The 20521-nt window shown below is 42.4% G+C and overlaps 1 protein-coding gene across 8 annotated transcripts in view; it reads left to right on the top strand.

Moving 5' to 3' along the window:
- Positions 1 to 3980, top strand: part of LOC132866485 (adhesion G protein-coupled receptor L1-like) — a 109933-nt gene extending 105953 nt beyond the window's left edge. For all 8 annotated transcript variants that reach the window (XM_060899288.1, XM_060899289.1, XM_060899290.1 and 5 more), the window contains one exon: positions 1065 to 3980. In XM_060899288.1, the coding sequence (XP_060755271.1) occupies positions 1065 to 1882 (818 nt within the window). In that variant the 3' untranslated portion in view covers positions 1883 to 3980. The remainder of the gene's footprint in view (positions 1 to 1064) is intronic.
- Positions 3981 to 20521: the final 16541 nt, after the last annotated feature.

Genomic DNA, 20521 nt, shown 5'->3' on the forward strand with positions numbered 1-20521 from the left:
AAGTCGGTCTTTCACGTTTCATTCGCACACTCACGTCCTCCATTTTTCTCTCCTGTTTCAAATTTGTATCCCACAATGCCTTACACGAACAGGGAAAGCCCACCACATGATGCATGACGTAGTATCTTGAATTGGGTCATGGTGAAGCAGGAAAAAATAGTGGAGAATTTAGGGCCATGTGGCCCGAAATTCATTAATTGTTCTGTTAGGGAAAAAAATAATAAAATTAGAAGTCTGTGATTCGAATTCAGTAGCTTTCGGTCACTAAACAAAAATAATTGGGCATCGGGAAAATTCTTTTTATGACCTACACTTGAAAAAACATGAAAGGCAGTCTAGCTTTAAAATAAAATGTTTCTACTGGCAGCGATAAGCTTCCCTGAATAGAGGAGGAGTTTTCAGGACGCATTTAAAAGCATCTACATTAGTGGCGTTTTGGATAAACGCAGGCAAATTGTTCCATAGTTTCGGTGCTGCAACAGTATGCTATAATGTTGATGTTTTCACACTCCGGTCTAAAACTCTTGCCAAGAATTGTTTTATCTATCACTCCTTGTTAAAAGAAGTCTAAAACAGAATATTCTTGTTGACTGAAGGCAGGACGGACAACAAGGCCTAATGCAAATAAAGTCATGTGCCACATAATGCATTAACTTTTAAAGAAACACAACAGTTAATATACTTGATGTAAAATAGAGCACAACACAACTTGAACCCACTGAGCAGACTGTTGATCGGAGAACTGTCTGGTCCAACATATTCTACGAAACAAAGTTCAGCTGAAGTAAATGAGTCGTGTTATAGGAGAGAGCAATGCTTACACAAGACCTAAGCAAGATTAGGAGTGTTAACTAACACCATTATTCAGAATTTATCCTTTACACTTGTTTCCTTGGCTTTAACTGCGATACAAAAAAAGAAAAGAAAATATTGTGTGAACTGTGTTTAAAAAACAGTCTTTGGTATTGCACTCGCATTTTGCACTCAGCTGTACTGATAAAGCATATCATTGCTGATTAATGATGTGTCAACTGATCGATTGCTGTTTTCATTCTGTCCTGTAGAGGGCACTCTCTCCCGCAGTCGTGAGTCATGTGGTTTGGAGCCTGTTCGTCTGAATGGAAACTACAATAACAGCTACTCGGTGCACGGTGGAAGTTCTGACCTCCTTGGCAGCGTTGCTGTGGGAGACGTCAGCCCTGCCCTTTTGACTCCCCGAGGAGCTGAGCCTCCAGGAGGTATGAGGAGGAACCTGTCAGATGCAGCAGCATTGGAGAAGATGATCATCTCTGAGCTGGTGCAGAGCAATTTGCGTCCTGCTGTTGATCGCTACAGCAACAACAAGGATACAGAGGCGGAGTCACGGGAGTATGTAAACACAGGGATGGGTCACAGGGAGCCACCCCAACGTCCTCTTCCCCGCCCACCGCCACCACCTCCACAGGATGAGGAAGAACCACTTTATAAGGCTTTGGAGAAGCCCCGCCTTCCTGAGAAACCACGTGTTCCTGATAAACCCCATGTGCCAGAGAAGCCCCGCCTCTTGGAGCACACACAGTCAGTGTTCTATCAGAGTGAGGAGGATTCGGAAAGCTTTTCGGCTGAAATTACAGACAGTGTGGGTGGTGTTGGCCCGGACTCCTCCTCCTTGTATGCACGAGACAGAGACTCTTCCTATCCTGACAGTAGCCCTGAGGGTTTGGGAACTGAGCCTCGTTCAGCCCTGCCCCCTGATGAGTTATACTTCAGCACAGGGAGACACGCCCATGTCTCTGCCTTCTATCAGCCCCCATCACGCCGTACCAATGAGGAAGGTCGGCTGGGGCTAGACTCCTCCCATGGAGAAGGTGATGGACAGATGCAGCTAGTGACAAGTCTGTGACTAGGGCGCTGGTGACCAGGACATGGAGCTCTAGGGGAGGAAGGAAGAGGAGTGATATCATCATCATCATCATCATCATCCATTTCTGTAGTACAGTACTACAGCTCTCTAGTTAGTAGTTTCGAACCTGTTTTGTAAGAATATCCTTGGTGAGTGAGCCAGAGCCAAACTGCTAAAGTTCTTAACTGGGCATTTTCAACTTTGTTGCCATTTCCCACCCATGTGCTGATACACATCCTCGAAAACATATAAAGACAGCCACTACAATTTTTCAAACTATTCCTCAGATAATGTCATTGGCCATGAGTCCAGTACCAAAGGTTTCAGTAGTTCCAGTAGTGTGGTTAATGGTACTCCTCATGGCTGGCATCAACAGAAACTAACGGCACTTGGGGGTGTGGCTATCCCCACTGTTTGGCGATTGGCTCTGTATTGGTTTTGAGACCAGGGCTTGGTCGGTGGCATAGAGGTCCAAATCTGTAGATTGCAAGGTTCAATCACAAGCTTTGGGTCTTTGTTGTGGGGTTTTCTGTTTTGTCCACATGGGTGTCCTCCAGCGTCCTTCTGCCTTTCATCACATACAAGGTTGTTTGAGGATTGGCATCTGCCAATTTCCACTAGATGTGAGTACTGGTTTGTGATTGACTGGTATACCATACAGTGGGTGGTCCTGACTTGAAATCAGATTTACTACCACTCAAAAAAATGAATCAACAAACAAATTGACTTAAACTGCTTTGTCCAATGAGTTGGTTAGTTAACTAGATGACACAGAAGCTTTTTCCATTCCAGAAGCTGGTGGGAATCAAACTGGAACAAGAATCTAAAGAACCTTTTTTTGCTGGTACAGTAGAACAGCCAAGTACTGGCAGAGTTATGTTTCGTCACTAATCCATGCCATGGATAAAACAAACCATAACTGATTATTTCCAAAGGCACAATTGTGGAACAAGGCAGGGGTTGATTTGTGGTATGTGATAAACACCCTGGAAAAGCACATTTACTATGAACCTGGTGGTGATGATGATGTGATGATGATGATGATGATGATGATGTGATGAGTAGACAAAGGAAACAACCAAGAAGAAGGTTATGATGGCTTCCTTCTCTGGGTTTCTGTCTCCTGGTCACCTCCACACCCACCCTGCACATCTTCACTGCCATTCATCAACTCTCTCTCTCTCTCTCTCTCTCTCTCTCTACTGTATATTTGTCCATCAGATATATCCATCTGTCTGTCGCTTCCCATATTTCTGTCTCGTTTTCTTGCTTGGCCTTCCTGTATCCCCCCCCCCTCTCTCTCTCTCTCTCTCTCTCTCAGGGTGGAGTGTTGGATTTGTATCTTGGTTCGTATTTGATGTATTGTTTGTTTGTTTCCTGTCCTTAAACTCCTTTCAGAAGAATGTGACGCCTTCTCCAGAGACAACAGAACAAAAACTTTTGACATTGCCAAAAAACCTTTTTAAAGGGAGCACACACACACACACACACACACAGACTTATTTCTTCATTTCTCAGTGTTCACACTGAAAGGCCTTCCCCGGAGGTCAGGGGTCAAACATTATTTATGTCAGTAAGGCCATGACCTCAACCAGGGATCCAGAATGTGGTCTGCTTGGTTCATTTTGCTGCAACCTGTTTGGACTTCTCGGTACCATGGACCTCAGACATGCCCCTGGGGCCTCAACCAATCAGCTTCTTGGGTTTAGAGACAAGCAAAGCTCACGACTCTGCCCCTTTTTCTAGACTCGACAAGGAGGCATGAGCAGTCCGTTGTCCTGTATCTGGTGTAAATAGCAGTAAGAGAATGAAAGTTTGAGAAACTGCTTCTTGTAATATCTACAAATGTTACAAACAAAAGGAAACAAAATCACGTAAAAGGATGTGTAGAAGACCTGAATGATGTTCTATATCTTTCATTAATCTCTCCCTCTGTCTCTCTCTCTCTCTCTCTCTCTCTCTTCCCCCTTCTTCTATCTTCTTCTGTCTTTCCTCCCTTTTTGCTCTTCCTCTCTGAGAGGGTGACAGAAGGATGAGATTGTGTTAAAGAGATAGACAAGAAATGTGTTTTTATTAAAAAATAAATAAATAAAACAAACTGGTGGGTTGATATATATTTTTTTTAATACAAGACGAAAATCAGGAGCAAATTTCTGTACAACCTGTGGTGAGATAAATAAAACGCAACCTTTCATACAAAATAAACAGGTTGAACAAAACCAAAGGAATGACGCGTATCAGGCTGTGTCACAAACTGAAAACAGGAAGCCAGGGTAGCTGAAAGGAAAAGGAAATATCACCATGGTAGATCCTTCTGTCCTGAAGATGGAAAACCTAAAGTTACAGCTTAACTGGACACCCTCCCATGGCACTCGTAGCGTCAGCCACCCTCAAATAAATCTGCGGTACTCATTGCATGACATGGAGATGTTCCTGGGGGATCCCTGGGACTAGGACATGAGGATATGCTGCACTAAAGATAGACGTGAGTGGTACTGCCTCTTGTCCTGTTCTCTGGCACACCAACGAAATAGTGAGCAGGCAGAGCGGGTCTCCTGAGTGGCTACAGACCTAACCAAAGTACAAGTTAAGGTGACCCTGGAGCCTCCTTCCATAAATGTCTCCTTCAACAATTACACATTTTTTTAACACAGAGCAAACACCAGACATGTCCATTACATTTAGCAGAAGCTCTTAGCCAGAGCGATGTACAACATACCCAGAGCAACCTAGGGAGCAGTTGGGGGTTCGGTGCCTTGCTCAAGGGCACTTCAGCCATTCCTGCTGGTCCAGCAAATTGAACCAGCAACCTTTTGGTCCCAAAGCTGCTTCTCTAACCATTAGGCCATGGCTTCTGTCCCTATGATTGAGCTGTTACTATAGAAATGATAATGTATTAGAACAAGCATGTTACTCTGAGCATCTGTCAGAAATGTCCAGGAGTGCCAGCGACCAGTGGTTTTCTCCACCTACACAGACAGTCTGCGCCAGCTACATCTCATCTCATTATCTCTAGCCGCTTTATCCTTCTACAGGGTCGCAGGCAAGCTGGAGCCTATCCCAGCTGACTACGGGCGAAAGGCGGGGTACACCCTGGACAAGTCGCCAGGTCATCACAGGGCTGACACATAGACACAGACAACCATTCACACTCACATTCACACCTACGCTCAATTTAGAGTCACCAGTTAACCTAACCTGCATGTCTTTGGACTGTGGGGGAAACCGGAGCACCCGGAGGAAACCCACGCGGACACGGGGAGAACATGCAAACTCCACACAGAAAGGCCCTCGCCGGCCACGGGGCTCGAACCCAGGACCTTCTTGCTGTGAGGCGACAGCGCTAACCACTACACCACCGTGCCACCCCGCCAGCTACATGATCCCAGAAAAAAATTAAAATGCGCCTTTCAATGTTCAAGCAACTTATCCGCTGCCCATAATTTGCTGCAAATCCAATTATTCCACCACGAAATTGTCTTCGATTTGGATCTAACATGACCAGAAGTGACGGCATATTTGTTGATCGATTCTCGTGCTCTGATTGGCTGAGCCAGACCATGTGCCCACACTATAGAGTATGTAGTTATGTTCCAGAGCCAGGCAGCGTACTACAGAGGTCAACTGAGAAAGCCAAGCGCGTGCGTACACATCTGGAGGAAAATTTCATCCATATTTTCCAAGTATTTTACAGGGAAATGGACAGTAATTTATTAGCTGAGAATGCACCAGAAGCCACCAAAAGGCATGTCAATTTCTAAATTTTCTGTGGGGGCATGCCCCCACACCTCCCTAGCATTAGCGCATTAGCATTAGCCACTAACTACCGTTTTTAGCCAGCTACTTCAGATTTTCAGCCCTGTGATGACCTGGCGACTTGTCCAGGGTGAACCCCGCCTTTCGCCCGTAGTCAGCTGGGATAGGCTCCAGCTTGCCTGCGACCCTGTAGAACAGGATAAAGCGGCTAGAGATAATGAGATGAGATGAGACTTCAGATTTTCTGGAGAACCCTGATCTGTTATAGTATATTATATTAACCCACACTTTCTGACAAATAGGAATCCAGAATTCAGCAGTGCTTATGAACATTGCTCATGCTGGTTAAATTTTCCGTTGCTTTCTCCAGGTCTGAACACCGCAGGGCAAATCTGTATGAACCCACTCAACATGCAGGCCTCTGAAAAATATGATTAATAGCAAATATGCCAAATTAAATGTAAACATGCCTGTGTACAGCCACTAAACCCTACTTCATGTCACACTTATCCTTGCAAATGAGACGTGACTGTGGTTTTTATACACCACTGAATGGAAAACTGGGATTTTCCTGGAGTGATAATCAGTGACTGAAGGAAAGTTACATAAACATAGCCATGGTAGAATTTCCATTTCACTAGTGTTACATAAGGGAATGCAATCGCTCCAGCTGCAGCCCTGATGGTGTGGAATTGAAATTCAGCATCACATGTGCTTCCAGATTTGAAGCACTAGGTGGCAGAGATGCACTAGTACCCGACCATCACACCCATCCTGTACGCGGTTCTTCGCCAAATTGTTCCTACAAAGCTGGAGTCGCATGAGTTTCTTGGATGTCTTTGTCTGTTTTAGCATTACAGTTTTCCTTCAGTGGAACTAAGCTTCCCAAACCTATTCAAGTGTGATAATGAAAGTGTTCCAGAAGAGTGGAGATTATCAGAAGAGCAAAGAGGGAGTAGATCTGAAATGGGATGTTCAACAAGCACATGGGTGGGTTGGTCAGGTGTCCACATACTTTGAGCCATATAGTGTATATAAATAGAAACAAACAGAAGATCAGAAGATCAAATCCAGATCACAGTCTCCTCCGAAAGTATTGAAGCAGCTAAACACTGAAGATATTTGGGTTTGAGATCAAAAGATGACTGTGAGACGAGTGATCATGAGTTCATATTTCATGTTCTGATATTTTCATCTAAATGGGTTAAACACCTTACAACATGGGGCGGCACGGTGGTGTAGTGGTTAGCGCTGTCGCCTCACAGCAAGAAGGTCCGGGTTCGAGCCCCGTGGCCGGCGAAGGCCTTTCTGTGCGGAGTTTGCATGTTCTCCCCGTGTCCGCGTGGGTTTCCTCCAGGTGCTCCGGTTTCCCCCACAGTCCAAAGACATGCAGGTTAGGTTAACTGGTGACTCTAAATTGAGCGTAGGTGTGAATGTGAGTGTGAATGGTTGTCTGTGTCTATGTGTCAGCCCTGTGATGACCTGGCGACTTGTCCAGGGTGTACCCCGCCTTTCGCCCGTAGTCAGCTGGGATAGGATCCAGCTCGCCTGCGACCCTGTAGAAGGATAAAGTGGCTAGAGATAATGAGATGAGACCTTACAACATGGCACCGTTGGTGGCAGGCCATGCAAACATAAAGGAATAGATATTTTTCTTTAAATAAAAAAAGAAATGTTATGTCAATAACGCTTAATATTTGGCTGCAAATCCCTTTCCCGGCAATAACTGCATCAAGCTGGCGACTGACATCACCAAACTCTTGCATTCTTCTTCTGTGATACTTTTCACAGCTTGGAGCAGCACAGCTTCTTTCCATTGTTGTTTGTTTTGAGGGTTTCTTCCTCGAGTCTCCTCTTCAGAAGATGAAACTTCCAGTTTCCAGGTTGGATCCTTCAGAGACCAGGCAAGACTCCTTCCAATCATTCAAAGAACACAGAACTGGAACAGGCGAACAACTGTGCAGGTGTGTGTCTTCTTCTGTTGAGTTCTTGGCAGCTTGTAGTCATACTGTAGTACATCACTGCCATCTGCAGGACTGAGATGGAAATACTTTTGGAGATATGTGAATGCTTTAAAAAGCAAGCAAACAAGAAAAGTTAAATTGTATTCGCAAGACCAGTCGTTCTTGGATTGGATTGTGTCCCAGGTGCTAAACTGCAGGCTGTTTTAATGTCAACCCATGTTTTGCGACTTTAGTAATATCCTCTGTTTATTCCCTGCATTCCGAAAGTGTGCTCCCTCACAGTAAAAACGTGCCCCACACTGAGGTTTTCCTATAAATATTACACCACAGTTTAGACTTGTGTGTTCTCTTGTTAGTGTGCGTCATTGAAAATGATCCACAGACACAGCTCTTGGTAGAATTCAAAGGATCCTATACACTGCTGTGAAAAAGTATTTGCCCCCTTGCTGATTTCTTCCATTTTTGCTTGTCACATTTAAATGTTTTAGGTCATCCAACTAAGTCTAATATAAGATAAAGACAATGTAAGTAAACACAAAATGCAGCTTTTAAATGATCACTCCATTTATTAAAAGTAAAGGGATGCAAAACCTGTATCACCCATGTGAAAAAGTAATTGCTCTCTGAAACCTAATAACTCGCTGGGCCACCCTTGGCGGCAACAACTGCAATTAAACATTTGCAATAACTTGCAATGAGTCTTTCATCACTGTGGAGGAATTTTTGCCCACTCTTCTTTGCAGAATTGTTTCAATTCAGTCACACTGGAGGGTTTTCAAGCATGAACTGCCCGTTTAAGGTTTTGCCACAGCATCTCAATTGGATTCAACTCAGGACTTTGACTAGGCCAGTCCAAAACCTTCATTTTATTTCTTTTGAGCCATTCAGAGGTGGACTTGCTTGTGTGCTTCAGATCATTGTCCTGCTGCAGCACCCAGCAGCGCTTGAGCTTTAGGTTGCGAACTGATGGGCGGACATTCTCCATCAGGATTTTCTGGTAGAGAGCAGAACTCATGGTTCCATCAATTATAGCAAGTCATCCAGGTCCTGAAGCAGAAAAGCAGCCCCAGACCATCACACTACCACCACCATGTTTCACTGTTGGTATGATGTTCTTATTTTGGAATGCTGTGTTAGCCTTACGCCAGATGTACTGGGACCTGTGTCTTCCAGAAAGTTCTATTTTTGACTCATCAGTCCACAGAATTTTATTCCAAACGTCTTGGGAGTCATCAAGATGCTTTTTGGCAAATGTGAGATGAGCATTTGTGTTGTTTTTGGTCAGCAGTGGTTGGTTTGGACCTTGCAACTCTCCCATGGATGCCATTTTTGCCCAGTGCCTTTCTTATTGTAGAATCATGAACACTGACCTTAACTGAGGCAAGTGAGGCCTGCAGTTCTTTAGATGTTCGTCAGGGTTCCTTTGTGACCTCCTGGATCAGTCATTGAAGCACCCTTGGTTAGTGTTGTCACCTGTCCCGGTTTTTCCTGATTGTCCCGGATTTTCATGGTCTGTCCTGGAAAAAAAAAAAATCCGGGACACTGAATGTCCCTGTTTTTTGTACATAATGGGCAAAATGTGTATTTCAACTTGCGAGCCAGCTGAGAACCAGTTTGCTTTTCCAAGCTCGCCGTGCTAAGCGGAGCCACGTCATTACGTCGCTGTATACGTCAGTTACGGCACTACGTTTGCATAAACCTTGGCGCGAATATCAAAGCAAAAACAACACGGAAGAAGCAGCAGCAACAACAACAACAATAATAATAATGGATGACTTCGCGTTTGTAGAGCTGCTGCTTCTCTCATCGCCTAAAAATGGCGATCTTTCGCGGTCTTTTTTATTGTTGTTGGTCTTAACAACTCCGCCCCCCGCTGACGTAAGCGGTTCTTTCCTCTGGACCAGCAGAGAGTTGGTGCTAGCCTGGAACCGGTTTTTCTGGCCCCAGAGCCAGTTCTTTGTCAGTGGAAACAGAAAACCCGGTTCCAAACTAAGCACTGGCCCCGAACCAGCCCTGGAACTGCTTTGGTGGAAAAGGGGCAATGGAGGATGCTTGGACTGATAAAAGAAACAGACTCTCTGTTGCAATGGTGAAGACTGAGCTTCAAGTCAGGCTAAACTTTCAGTTGTCCTGTACTGAGTTCAAGACATTCATTGAAAATCAGCCAGGACTCATAGCAGCAGCAAAGAAAAACACCAAATATAAATGGAAGATTAGGTAAGGTTTTGGTGAATTAAATGAAATAGTGTAGTACATACTCCTGTATGTGCCCAGTTATATCAGTTACATGTCCTCCTATGTATTTGTTTAGCCAAGAGCAGCAGAGGCACAGGCAAGCACAAGCAAAGCACACACCACACTCTAAGCAATCAGGTAAGCTGTTTGACACTACACCTTACATTGTTACATTCAGGTGTTCTTAGTGTAACGGCCAAAGTAGAATTCATATAGATGTGAATTACAATTTATGTTACATGGTATATATAATTTCATTTGAGTGTGTAATTTCATATAAGTAGTTTATTTCATGATTAAGATGATGAATAATATGTGGCAAGGTTAAAAGAATCAGAATTCATATGTTAAGAATTAGAACTGCCTCACGCTTCTTAAGAATTCATATGTGAAGAATTAGAACAAGAATTAGAACTGTCTCACACTTCTCAAGAATTAGAATTAGAATTCATTCAGCTATATAAGAACGGTCTCGCGCTTCTCAGGGTAGATCTCGAGAAGCCGTGGAAGCGAACAGTTTTTCTTACCTGACCCTCTGACTCTCTGATATTGACTCACCGATTCTCTGTATCTTAGAACCTTTGTAATAGTTAAACGAGGATTAAAGTTCAACTTTCAAGACGTTTCAAGTGGATTTATTGCAAGGCACACGGACACTGAGAGTGGAAACAGTTACTTTGGGTCAGAGACTTCGTCAGCGTAAGCTATAGCACTTTTCTCAAGGTCTCACTAAGAACGAGCCTCTACACTTAGATACAATGAAAAATTAGATTATTTATTTTTATTCCACATAAGCAAACAAACAGAATTTAATTACAGTATGTATTCAAATCAAGTTTCAAATCAAATCAAGTTTATTTGTACAGCGCTTTTAACAATAAACATTGTCGCAAAGCAGCTTTACAGAATTTGAACGACTTAAAACATGAGCTAATTTTATCCCTAATCTATCCCCAATGAGCAAGCCTGTGGCGACGGTGGCAAGGAAAAACTCCCTCAGACGACATGAGGAAGAAACCTCGAGAGGAACCAGACTCAAAAGGGAACCCATCCTCATTTGGGCAACAACAGACAGCATGACTATAATATTAACAGTTTTAACAGGTATAACCCTCAACTGTCCTCATGGGGCCGTCCTTCACAGGAGCGGTGCGATAAAACTCCGACCAGACACAGGGCACCAGGATGGATCAAGCAGGTCCGAGGGGCAGAAGAGGCCAGCATCTCAATCCCAGGATCAACATGTAACTCGGGGGGGGGAAGAGAGAGAGAAAGAAAACACGTTGTTAGGTATGCCCTAAAAATGACAAGTATTAAATCTGTGTGGTAGGCTCGCAGAGACGAGAGTCTTTACATCAGGCATAACACACAATGGCATGTTAATATGGTAAAATATATCATGACCTGCTCTGGCTGGATGCTTGATTGGGTGATGGGAGCACACTCCTCAGCAATGATGAGGATTCCCCTTTTACCTGTGCCCACTACTGCCCCCAGGTGTCCACAACCAAAAACTGTTGGAAATAAACCAAAATAATGAAGACCTGCTATATTATGTAAAGCAATTAACTAAACAAATAACTAGCAAAAGCGTCATTTTTACTAATTAGAGCAATACAATTTCAGCATAGAAGGGCGATTTTTGTCTTGGGTTAGATGTGCGAAGGGCGCCGTTGCTTACAAGCAAAAAGGTCGATTGGATGGTCGAAATGTCCAGGATTTTTGTCAGACACAGGTGGCAACCCTACCCTTGGTTGAATTTTGGAAGGCCGCCCCACTCCTGGGAAGCTTCACCACTGTTCCAAGTTTTTTTCCATTTGTAGATAATGGCTCTCACTGTGGTTCGCTGGAGTTCCAGAACCTTATCAATACCTTTGTAACCCTTTCCAGACTGATAGATTTCAATTATTTTGTTGCACATCTGTTCTTGTAATTCTTTACTTCGTGGCATCTTTTTAAGATCTACAGTATTAGCCTACTTCACATTGCCAGCCCCAACCTGGTTCTATTTATATGGTATTTAGATTGAACAGGTCTGGCAGTAATCATGCCTGCATGTGGCTCGTGAAATTGAACCCAATTATCAATTATATTTGGTTAATTGTTTGATTGGTTGAGGGGCTAATTACTTTTTCACATAAGGCCAGGTAGGGTTGGGTAACTTTTTTGCATCAATAAATGAAATCATCATTTGAAAACTGCATTTTGTGTTTACTTGGGCTATCTTTGTCTAATATTAAAATCACTTTGATGACATGAAACATTTAAGAGTGAGAAATATAAAAAAAAAAAAATAGAACAAATCAGGAAGGGGGCAAATACTTTTTTCACAGACCTGTACCTCAGAACATTCCTTCAGCAGGAATTGATGCCATGGCATCCAGTGGCGGCTCCTGAATTTTTTTTCAGGGGGGGCAATTTTCCCCCGTTATGTCTACACGGACCATAAATGTCCACAGGACTGAAGTAAATTGACCTGGGTAGCAAGTCAACTGTTCTACAGAATGTTCTATAAATAGATTTTGTGCTTCAAACTCCATGACCAGCAAGAATTTTACAGACTGTGCAACTGAAGGACAAACAGGAAAGTGCACTTACTGTAACAAAACATTGTAAATAGTTGGCTAACATAACAATAGCAGTTGAATAAATAGATGAGTGGATCTTTAGATCTTGCAATTACTGGTATTTACCAAGGATATTACCAAAGTGCTAACTCTCAGAGCAAAGTGTGGCAAATATAAAAATGCACATTGAAAACATCAAAAGTGAACGGATTCTGTGACTGTGTGTGTGTGTGTGCGAGTCACGAAGTCAATCAAACCCAGAAAAGCACCACGGTGACTGGAGCCCTCAGTTTCGTCTTTGCCTCGTACAGCTAACTCGAACACTCCACAAAATTTCACGCATTGGATGAGCCGGTTTAATATGTGCCTGTTCTTGCTCACCTCATCGTTGTGGCGGCGAACTGCTAGCCTGTAGCCCTCATCCAGCTGTGTAGCGATGTTCACTCTCCCAAAAGCCGAAAATTTCAGGCAGCTGCCCATGTGAATCTTTGATGACTCATGTTTTTTTTTTAATTTTCTCTGACAAATGATGCATGTCCGAAACTCCAGTGACCGTCCAAGCAGTGTTGTCCGTGGAGCCCCTCCAGGGTGGGAAAGTAAGTAGGGGTAGCAGAAAACCGCTGCGGCGTCCTCGCAGCCAGCTCGCCAGGATTTGCGCTGGGACCATGTTGAAGTAAAACCTCGAGTATATGATTCCCCCCCTTGTCGAAATTTGTTTTATGTTTAGATTTGGTCGAGGGGGGTCCAGCTTGTTTTGTTGCCAATTTAGCTCGATTTGATCGCTGACTAAATGGAACTTCTTTTAAGGACCGTACTGAATTGCTTTCCGCATCCATCTCAGAAACTGAGCGGATCGAACGCAACTTTGCGGCACTTCGCAGTGACGTAAGCACGTTAGGGCACGCCCACCCGGAACCCATAGAGATTGCATTGAAGTGTCAGTCAGGAGAAAAAAAATATATTAACATGGGACTCTATCAGTGAACTCTTGGGCGATTTTCAGCGTGACTGAAATCTCCCCAAAAGGGGCGGTACTCTAGAAGCAAGACCACCCTGATTGAACAATGATACCCAGAGACAGATTAAAACGGCCTCGAGCAGCGCTGGTGAAAGTTTGTTTTAAAAAAAGAAAAAAACCTTTTTTTTTCGTTTTGGCAGTGCGTCGCCCAATCGCCCTTATGCACCAGCCGCCCTTGATGGCATCCTTGAAATGCAGCATTTATATGATGCATCCTTGACATTGAGAAACACCAGGCGTGATTTGGATCAGTGTCTAGCTGTATGCAGATCAATAAACCTAACAGGGAACAACAGGGCAACAAGAAACACCTGCTGATCACATGGTCTGATATTTTTGAAGCTTGAAAAATGGGTGGGTTCAAACAAAAGGTGCCATGTTCCAAGTTGTTTCACACATCCGTTCATTATCTATACTGATTAACAACAGTCAGGGTCTCAGGAGAAGCTGGAGCCAATCCCAGCTGACTTTGGGCAAGAGGCAGGGTTCTCCATTCACATTCACCTCTTTGGATTGTGTGAGGAAAACCAAAGCACCTGGCAGAAACCCACACAGGCACAAAAACAACATTCAAACTCTGCACAGGAAGGCCTCAGTCAGCCATGAGGTTCAAACCATCTTCCTCAGCAATAACCATTGCATCACTGTGCCACTCTTGTTAAAACATCTAAAGTAAATATCAGGAAATGAAAGCTGAAATTCTGATCTGTCATCATGCACTGGTCAAATAAAAGTCACACACTCTAATATTTCATTGGACCACTGTGTGTTGTCACATGAAAATGATTTCATCTGTGAAAATGATTCCTCATGAGCCCAAATTTTATCCCCGTGCTATCAGGGAAGAAAAACCCCACTGATGTGAACCTGGTCATTCAGTACATTCAGGGCATCAGCTGACTTCATTTTATTGCCCTATAACATTGCTGAGCCTCGACCTGACCAACTGAACCAACCCCAGATCATCACACTGCCTCCAGAGGCTTGGACAGTGGACACTATGCATGACGGGGAGGAGCTTCATGAGCTTCCCTTCTTACCCTGACACACCCATCACTCAGGAATAGGGTCAGGCTGGACTCATACCACATGACCTTTCGCCATCACGCCAGAGTCCAGTCTTTATGCTCCCTAACAAACTGAAGCCTTTTCTCTTGTTTAGTCTCACTAACGAGTGGTTTTCCTTACAGACGCACAGCTGTTTAGTCCCAATCCTGTGAGTTCTCATCACACTGTGTGTGGAAATGATCTGAATTTCACGATTAAACATACAACCTCGATTCCAAAAAAGTTGGGACAAAGTACAAATTGTAAATAAAAACGGAATGCAATAATTTACAAATCTCAAAAACTGATATTGTATTCACAATAGAACATAGACAACATATCAAATGTCGAAAGTGAGACATTTTGAAATTTCATGCCAAATATTGGCTCATTTGAAATTTCATGCCAGCAACACATCTCAAAAAAGTTGGGACAGGGGCAATAAGAGGCTGGAAAAGTTAAAGGTACAAAAAAGGAACAGCTGGAGGACCAAACTGCAACTCATTAGGTCAATTGGCAATAGGTCATTAACATGACTGGGTATAAAAAGAGCATCTTGGAGTGGCAGCGGCTCTCAGAAGTAAAGATGGGAAGAGGATCACCAATCCCCCTAATTCTGCGCCGACAAATAGTGGAGCAATATCAGAAAGGAGTTCGACAGTGTAAAATTGCAAAGAGTTTGAACATATCATCATCTACAGTGCATAATATCATCAAAAGATTCAGAGAATCTGGAAGAATCTCTGTGCGTAAGGGTCAAGGCCAGAAAACCATACTGGGTGCCCATGATCTTCGGGCCCTTAGACGGCACTGCATCACATACAGGCATGCTTCTGTATTGGAAATCACAAAATGGGCTCAGGAATATTTCCAGAGAACATTATCTGTGAACACAATTCACCGTGCCATCCGCCATCGCCAGCTAAAACTCTATAGTTCAAAGAAGAAGCCGTATCTAAACATGATCCAGAAGTGCAGACGTCTTCTCTGGGCCAAGGCTCATTTAAAATGGACTGTGGCAAAGTGGAAAACTGTTCTGTGGTCAGACGAATCAAAATTTGAAGTTCTTTATGGAAATCAGGGACGCCGTGTCATTCGGACTAAAGAGGAGAAGGACGACCCGAGTTGTTATCAGCGCTCAGTTCAGAAGCCTGCATCTCTGATGGTATGGGGTTGCATTAGTGCGTGTGGCATGGGCAGCTTACACATCTGGAAAGACACCATCAATGCTGAAAGGTATATCCAGGTTCTAGAGCAGCATATGCTCCCATCCAGACGACGTCTCTTTCAGGGAAGACCTTGCATTTTCCAACATGACAATGCCAAACCACATACTGCATCAATTACAGCATCATGGCTGCATAGAAGAAGGGTCCGGGTACTGAACTGGCCAGCCTGCAGTCCAGATCTTTCACCCATAGAAAACATTTGGCGCATCATAAAACGGAAGATACGACAAAAAAGACCTAAGACAGTTGAGCAACTAGAATCCTACATTAGACAAGAATGGGTTAACATTCCTATACCTAAACTTGAGCAACTTGTCTCCTCAGTCCCCAGACGTTTACAGACTGTTGTAAAGAGAAAAGGGGATGTCTCACAGTGGGAAACATGGCCTTGTCCCAACTTTTTTGAGATGTGTTGTTGTCATGAAATTTAAAATCACCTAATTTTTCTCTTTAAATGATACATTTTCTCAGTTTAAACATTTGATATGTCATCTGTGTTCTATTCTGAATAAAATATGGAATTTTGAAACTTCCACATCATTGCATTCCGTTTTTATTTACAATTTGGACTTTGTCCCAACTTTTTTGGAATTGGGGTTGTAAATCATGAGTCAATTTTCTTTTCTTTATGATTCAACTTCAAGTGTTTAAGTGATCTCTGATTATGATCAGTCAGGATTTTTTCTGACCACATTTCTCCTGTGATGTTGACGGTTCGTCTCTGTCCTTCAAGGTGTTAATAATGCATTGGTCAGTTCTTCACCCAATTCCAGTCATTTCAGCTCAGATCTCCTTAGATGCTTCTTTGCTTGATGCAGGACAATAATTTAACCTTCTGAAACATAGTAACATCTTTTCCATGAGCACGGGATACATATTTGACATGTTCATGTAGGAAATGAGAAGCGACTCACTGCATCAGTTAGAGTTAAAAGAAATCCATATGGAGACTCTTTTTGGCCCAGCCAGTGTATATTCTTCTTTAAATGTCAAACCCAGTTGTCTTCAGTGTATAGGCAAAAAAAAAAGGCTTTGCTGTTACAATATTTTCAGATGGAAGAATTATTCATCTCATCCAAATTATGAACCAAAAGATGTCATGGGGAAGAACTGGGTGTGTGATTTGTGAAAGAAAACACAATTTTATTTATTTATTTATTTATTTATTTATTTTTTACCAGGTTTGCTCTCAGTTGAGAAGCAGAAAAAATAGATGTTTCTTTATGTTAATATGCTTCTGATATTTTTTGGAAAAAGATATTTTTTTTGGAAATTCCACAACTAAAAAATATAGCAATGTCTTTTCTGTAAGGAATCTAAGAAAGAGAGTGAATTTGCTTTTAATATTACAAACCACAGAGAAATAAAAGGTGCCACATGAATATATGAAATTACAAGATTGAAGTGAATTTCAGCTCGAGGTGTGCGCACCTGTTCCTGCAAGAATTATCACCAATCCTCTCAGCTCTTGTGGTTATTTTCTTTAATTATTTTTTTCAAGACCTGCTCAAGATTTTTTTCTAATGAACATAGTTGGGTCTATTTCTCAAAATATAAATCTACACAGTGGAACAACTAATAAGTCATCTACTGTTTTTTTTTGTCAAACAGATGTGCAATAAAGTGGAATGACAGGAAAAAGTATTGAACACAGGAATTAACCCAGATGATTGTACTAATTAGTTCTTCTACCTGTGCTAATTAGAGTCAGTGGGTTAGTGGATGTTGGTAGGTTAAGCAAAGAGCTCTCCCAAGACCTTCAGAACAAGACTGTGGAGCAGCACGGCAATGACACTGGACACCGATGAATTTCTCAACTCCTAAATGTTCCTAAAAGCACCATCATGACCGTTAATCTACAAGTGGAAGGAGTATCGCTCAACCATCAACCAGCCATGCACAGGAGTTCCTCATGAGATTTCCCACTGGGCAGTCAGAACGTTCATCGGAAGAGCAGCCCAAGAGCTGAAGAGCTCACAAAAAGAGCTCTAGAAAGAGCTGGAAGCAGTGGGTACAACATGCAGTGCACTCCACAGCCATGGCCTCCGTTCTCCATCACTTACTGAAGAAAAGGCAGGATGAAGCTTGTTTAAAGTTTGCTGCAGAACATTTGGAGAAGCCTGTAGATTACTGGGAGAATGTAGAGTGCTCAGACGAGACAAAAAAGAATCTAACTTTTCAAAGCTCTGCATTTGACCCCAAAATATCAGACCTACAGTAAAGTTCAGAGGTGGAAACATCATGGTATGGGACTGGTTCTTTTCTCATGGTCCCAAATTATCAAAGGGAACATGAATGGAGTCATGTCCTGGAAAATTGTTGAGAAAAATCTGCTTCCATGCACTAGAATGACGAGGGTGAGATGTGTGTGGATTTTCCAGCAGGACAACGATCCAAAATATACTGCAAAGGAGACTTTCAGTTGGTTTCATCAGAAGAAACTAATGGTGTTTGCATGGCCCAGTCAATCAGCACACTGAAACCCAGGAGAACATTTGTAGAATGAACTGAAGATCATGATACAGAAGATCATTTAAAGACTTGGTGTAGAAGAACGAGCCAAAATCCCACCTGAACACTAAGAGATTAGTTTCTTCATACAGGAAGCATCTCGAAGCCATCATTGCAAACGAACACTTCTCCACCAAGTATTCAGTTAGCATCTTCAATACTTTTTCCTGCCATTCACTTCATTGCACATGGATTAAAACTGAATATTATGATTTATTTTTCTCTGGAGTTTAATTGCTTTAATACCAACATCTGGTCTACATTTCACATCAACAGCTGCAGTCAACATTTTTAATGGAAAATATGGTTGACGTGTTGAATACTTGTTTTTTCCCCACTGTAAAAAAAAAGTAGCGTCCTCAGCTTGACTGTTTTTAGGCTTCAGCTGTATTTGCTCAGGAATTTGACATCAAATGCCAAACAGCACTGCTCCCAAATTCCTCTGAGTCCTTTCATTTCTCCTTCCTGACAAAGAACGAATTACCAAAAGTTATACAACAGTGTTGTTCAAACAATGCTATACAACAGTCAAGGTCTAGCTATTTGAAATAAAATGAGACTGTCAATGACAGTGTAGCTCACTTCGGCCCCGTCTAGTCCAGAAGGAATGATCTAAAGTGGGACACCTTGCACAATAAATGTTGCAAGTTATATACACTATATACAAGCTATATATAGACGTGATATCCACCCTAGGAATACCGACCTATTTACCAGAAAGAAGAAGAAGAAACCTTTATTTGTCACATGCACACTTCAAGCACAGTGAAATTCATCCTCTGCATTTAACCCATCTGAAGCAGTGAACACACACACACACACTCAGAGCAGTGGGCAGCCACACTACAGCGCCCGGGGAGCAGTCAGGGGTTCGGTACCTCGCTCAAGGGCACCTCAGCCCAAGGCCGCCCGACGTTAACCTAAATGGCGAGGAATTGACCAAGAAGAAGCATTTTTTGTTGAACTGCTCATTAAGGCTTAATTAGTCCATAACTTCATTAATAATTGTAATGAAGCAAATCTGGGTAGAAGTTATATGCACCCTAGGTACCCCTACCTTCATGCCAGAAAGAATCAAAATCAGTGAAGAACTGAGGGAGAAGAAGCGATTTGTGTGGAAACTGCTCGTTAGCGATTGATTAATTATCCATATCTTCATTATTAATTGCAATTATGCAAATTTGGGTTGAACTTATATGCACCTTAGGCAGACCTACCTTCCTGCCAAAAAGAATAAAAATCGGTGAAGGATTGAGAGAGAAGAAGCGATTTTCGTGATATGTGGATGACGATGGACAACAGACAACACATGATGGGATAAACTCATCACCTGTCGGCCGGATGAATTAATAATGAGTAATAATCTAACATTTATACTGCAGATTTACCCAGCTTGTCCATATATTCTTAGCAAAGAATCACTTTAGCAAAGGTGACACTGCCCTTTTTTTTCTTAACGTTCCTTGGTAAATGGTTACTTTTCAGTTGTCTGTCTCAGGGTAGGTTATATGATCCAAACAGGGTATATACATCAAAGTGTTTTCTGGTCTGGTTCCAAGAAGAACTCTGTTTTAATTGCTATGAAACCTTAAAAGTTTGCAATGAACCCTTAAACGCCTCTGAGTAGACTATGTATTAATTAGATAGAACCTGTGACTAAAGTCACAGTAATTTGCACTAGCTGTTACAAACTGTGATGTCTGGTCACAGTACCCTATAGATCTGGAATGGTAAGAGATAGAGAATGATGCATGGTGAGGAAAAGTTGTGCCCTGCCACCCTGAACAAAATTAAAAAACATCCGATTGAAAAAATAATGAAAATTGACAGAGTTACAAGTGATTGAAAAAAATCCCGTTTTTCATGGCTCATTCTGGATCAGTGATCCAGATCAGCACTAAAAGTCACGGCAACGTAATTCAGCCCAGAGGTATTCTTCATGTGAAATTTGGTGATGATTGGTTGAAAACTGAGGGAGAAACAGCATCCTAAAAATGTGAGAAGAAAAAGAAGAAAGTAGAAAGGTCCTGACTGAGAGTAACAATTTACGCTACAGCTGCTAGCACAAATTAATTAAATCTGTAGTACAAACTCCAAATTAGTGCACATTATTTTTAATATCTAGAACCTGTCATAAAAAAATGTAGCTATCTTGATATTTGGTACAGTTTTAGAAAAAAAAAAGTTGTCTTCCAAGATTCAGTGTATATTTCAGGGTCCTTAGCATACAAAATGTTTTTACTTGGAAAGACATTTTCGTCGGGTTCTACACAGAGGTTTTACATGAAGAACCCTTCATGGTTCTACATTGT

The sequence above is a fragment of the Neoarius graeffei genome, chromosome 18 (genome assembly GCF_027579695.1).
Source record: "Neoarius graeffei isolate fNeoGra1 chromosome 18, fNeoGra1.pri, whole genome shotgun sequence".
NCBI classification, from domain to species: Eukaryota; Metazoa; Chordata; class Actinopteri; order Siluriformes; family Ariidae; genus Neoarius; species Neoarius graeffei.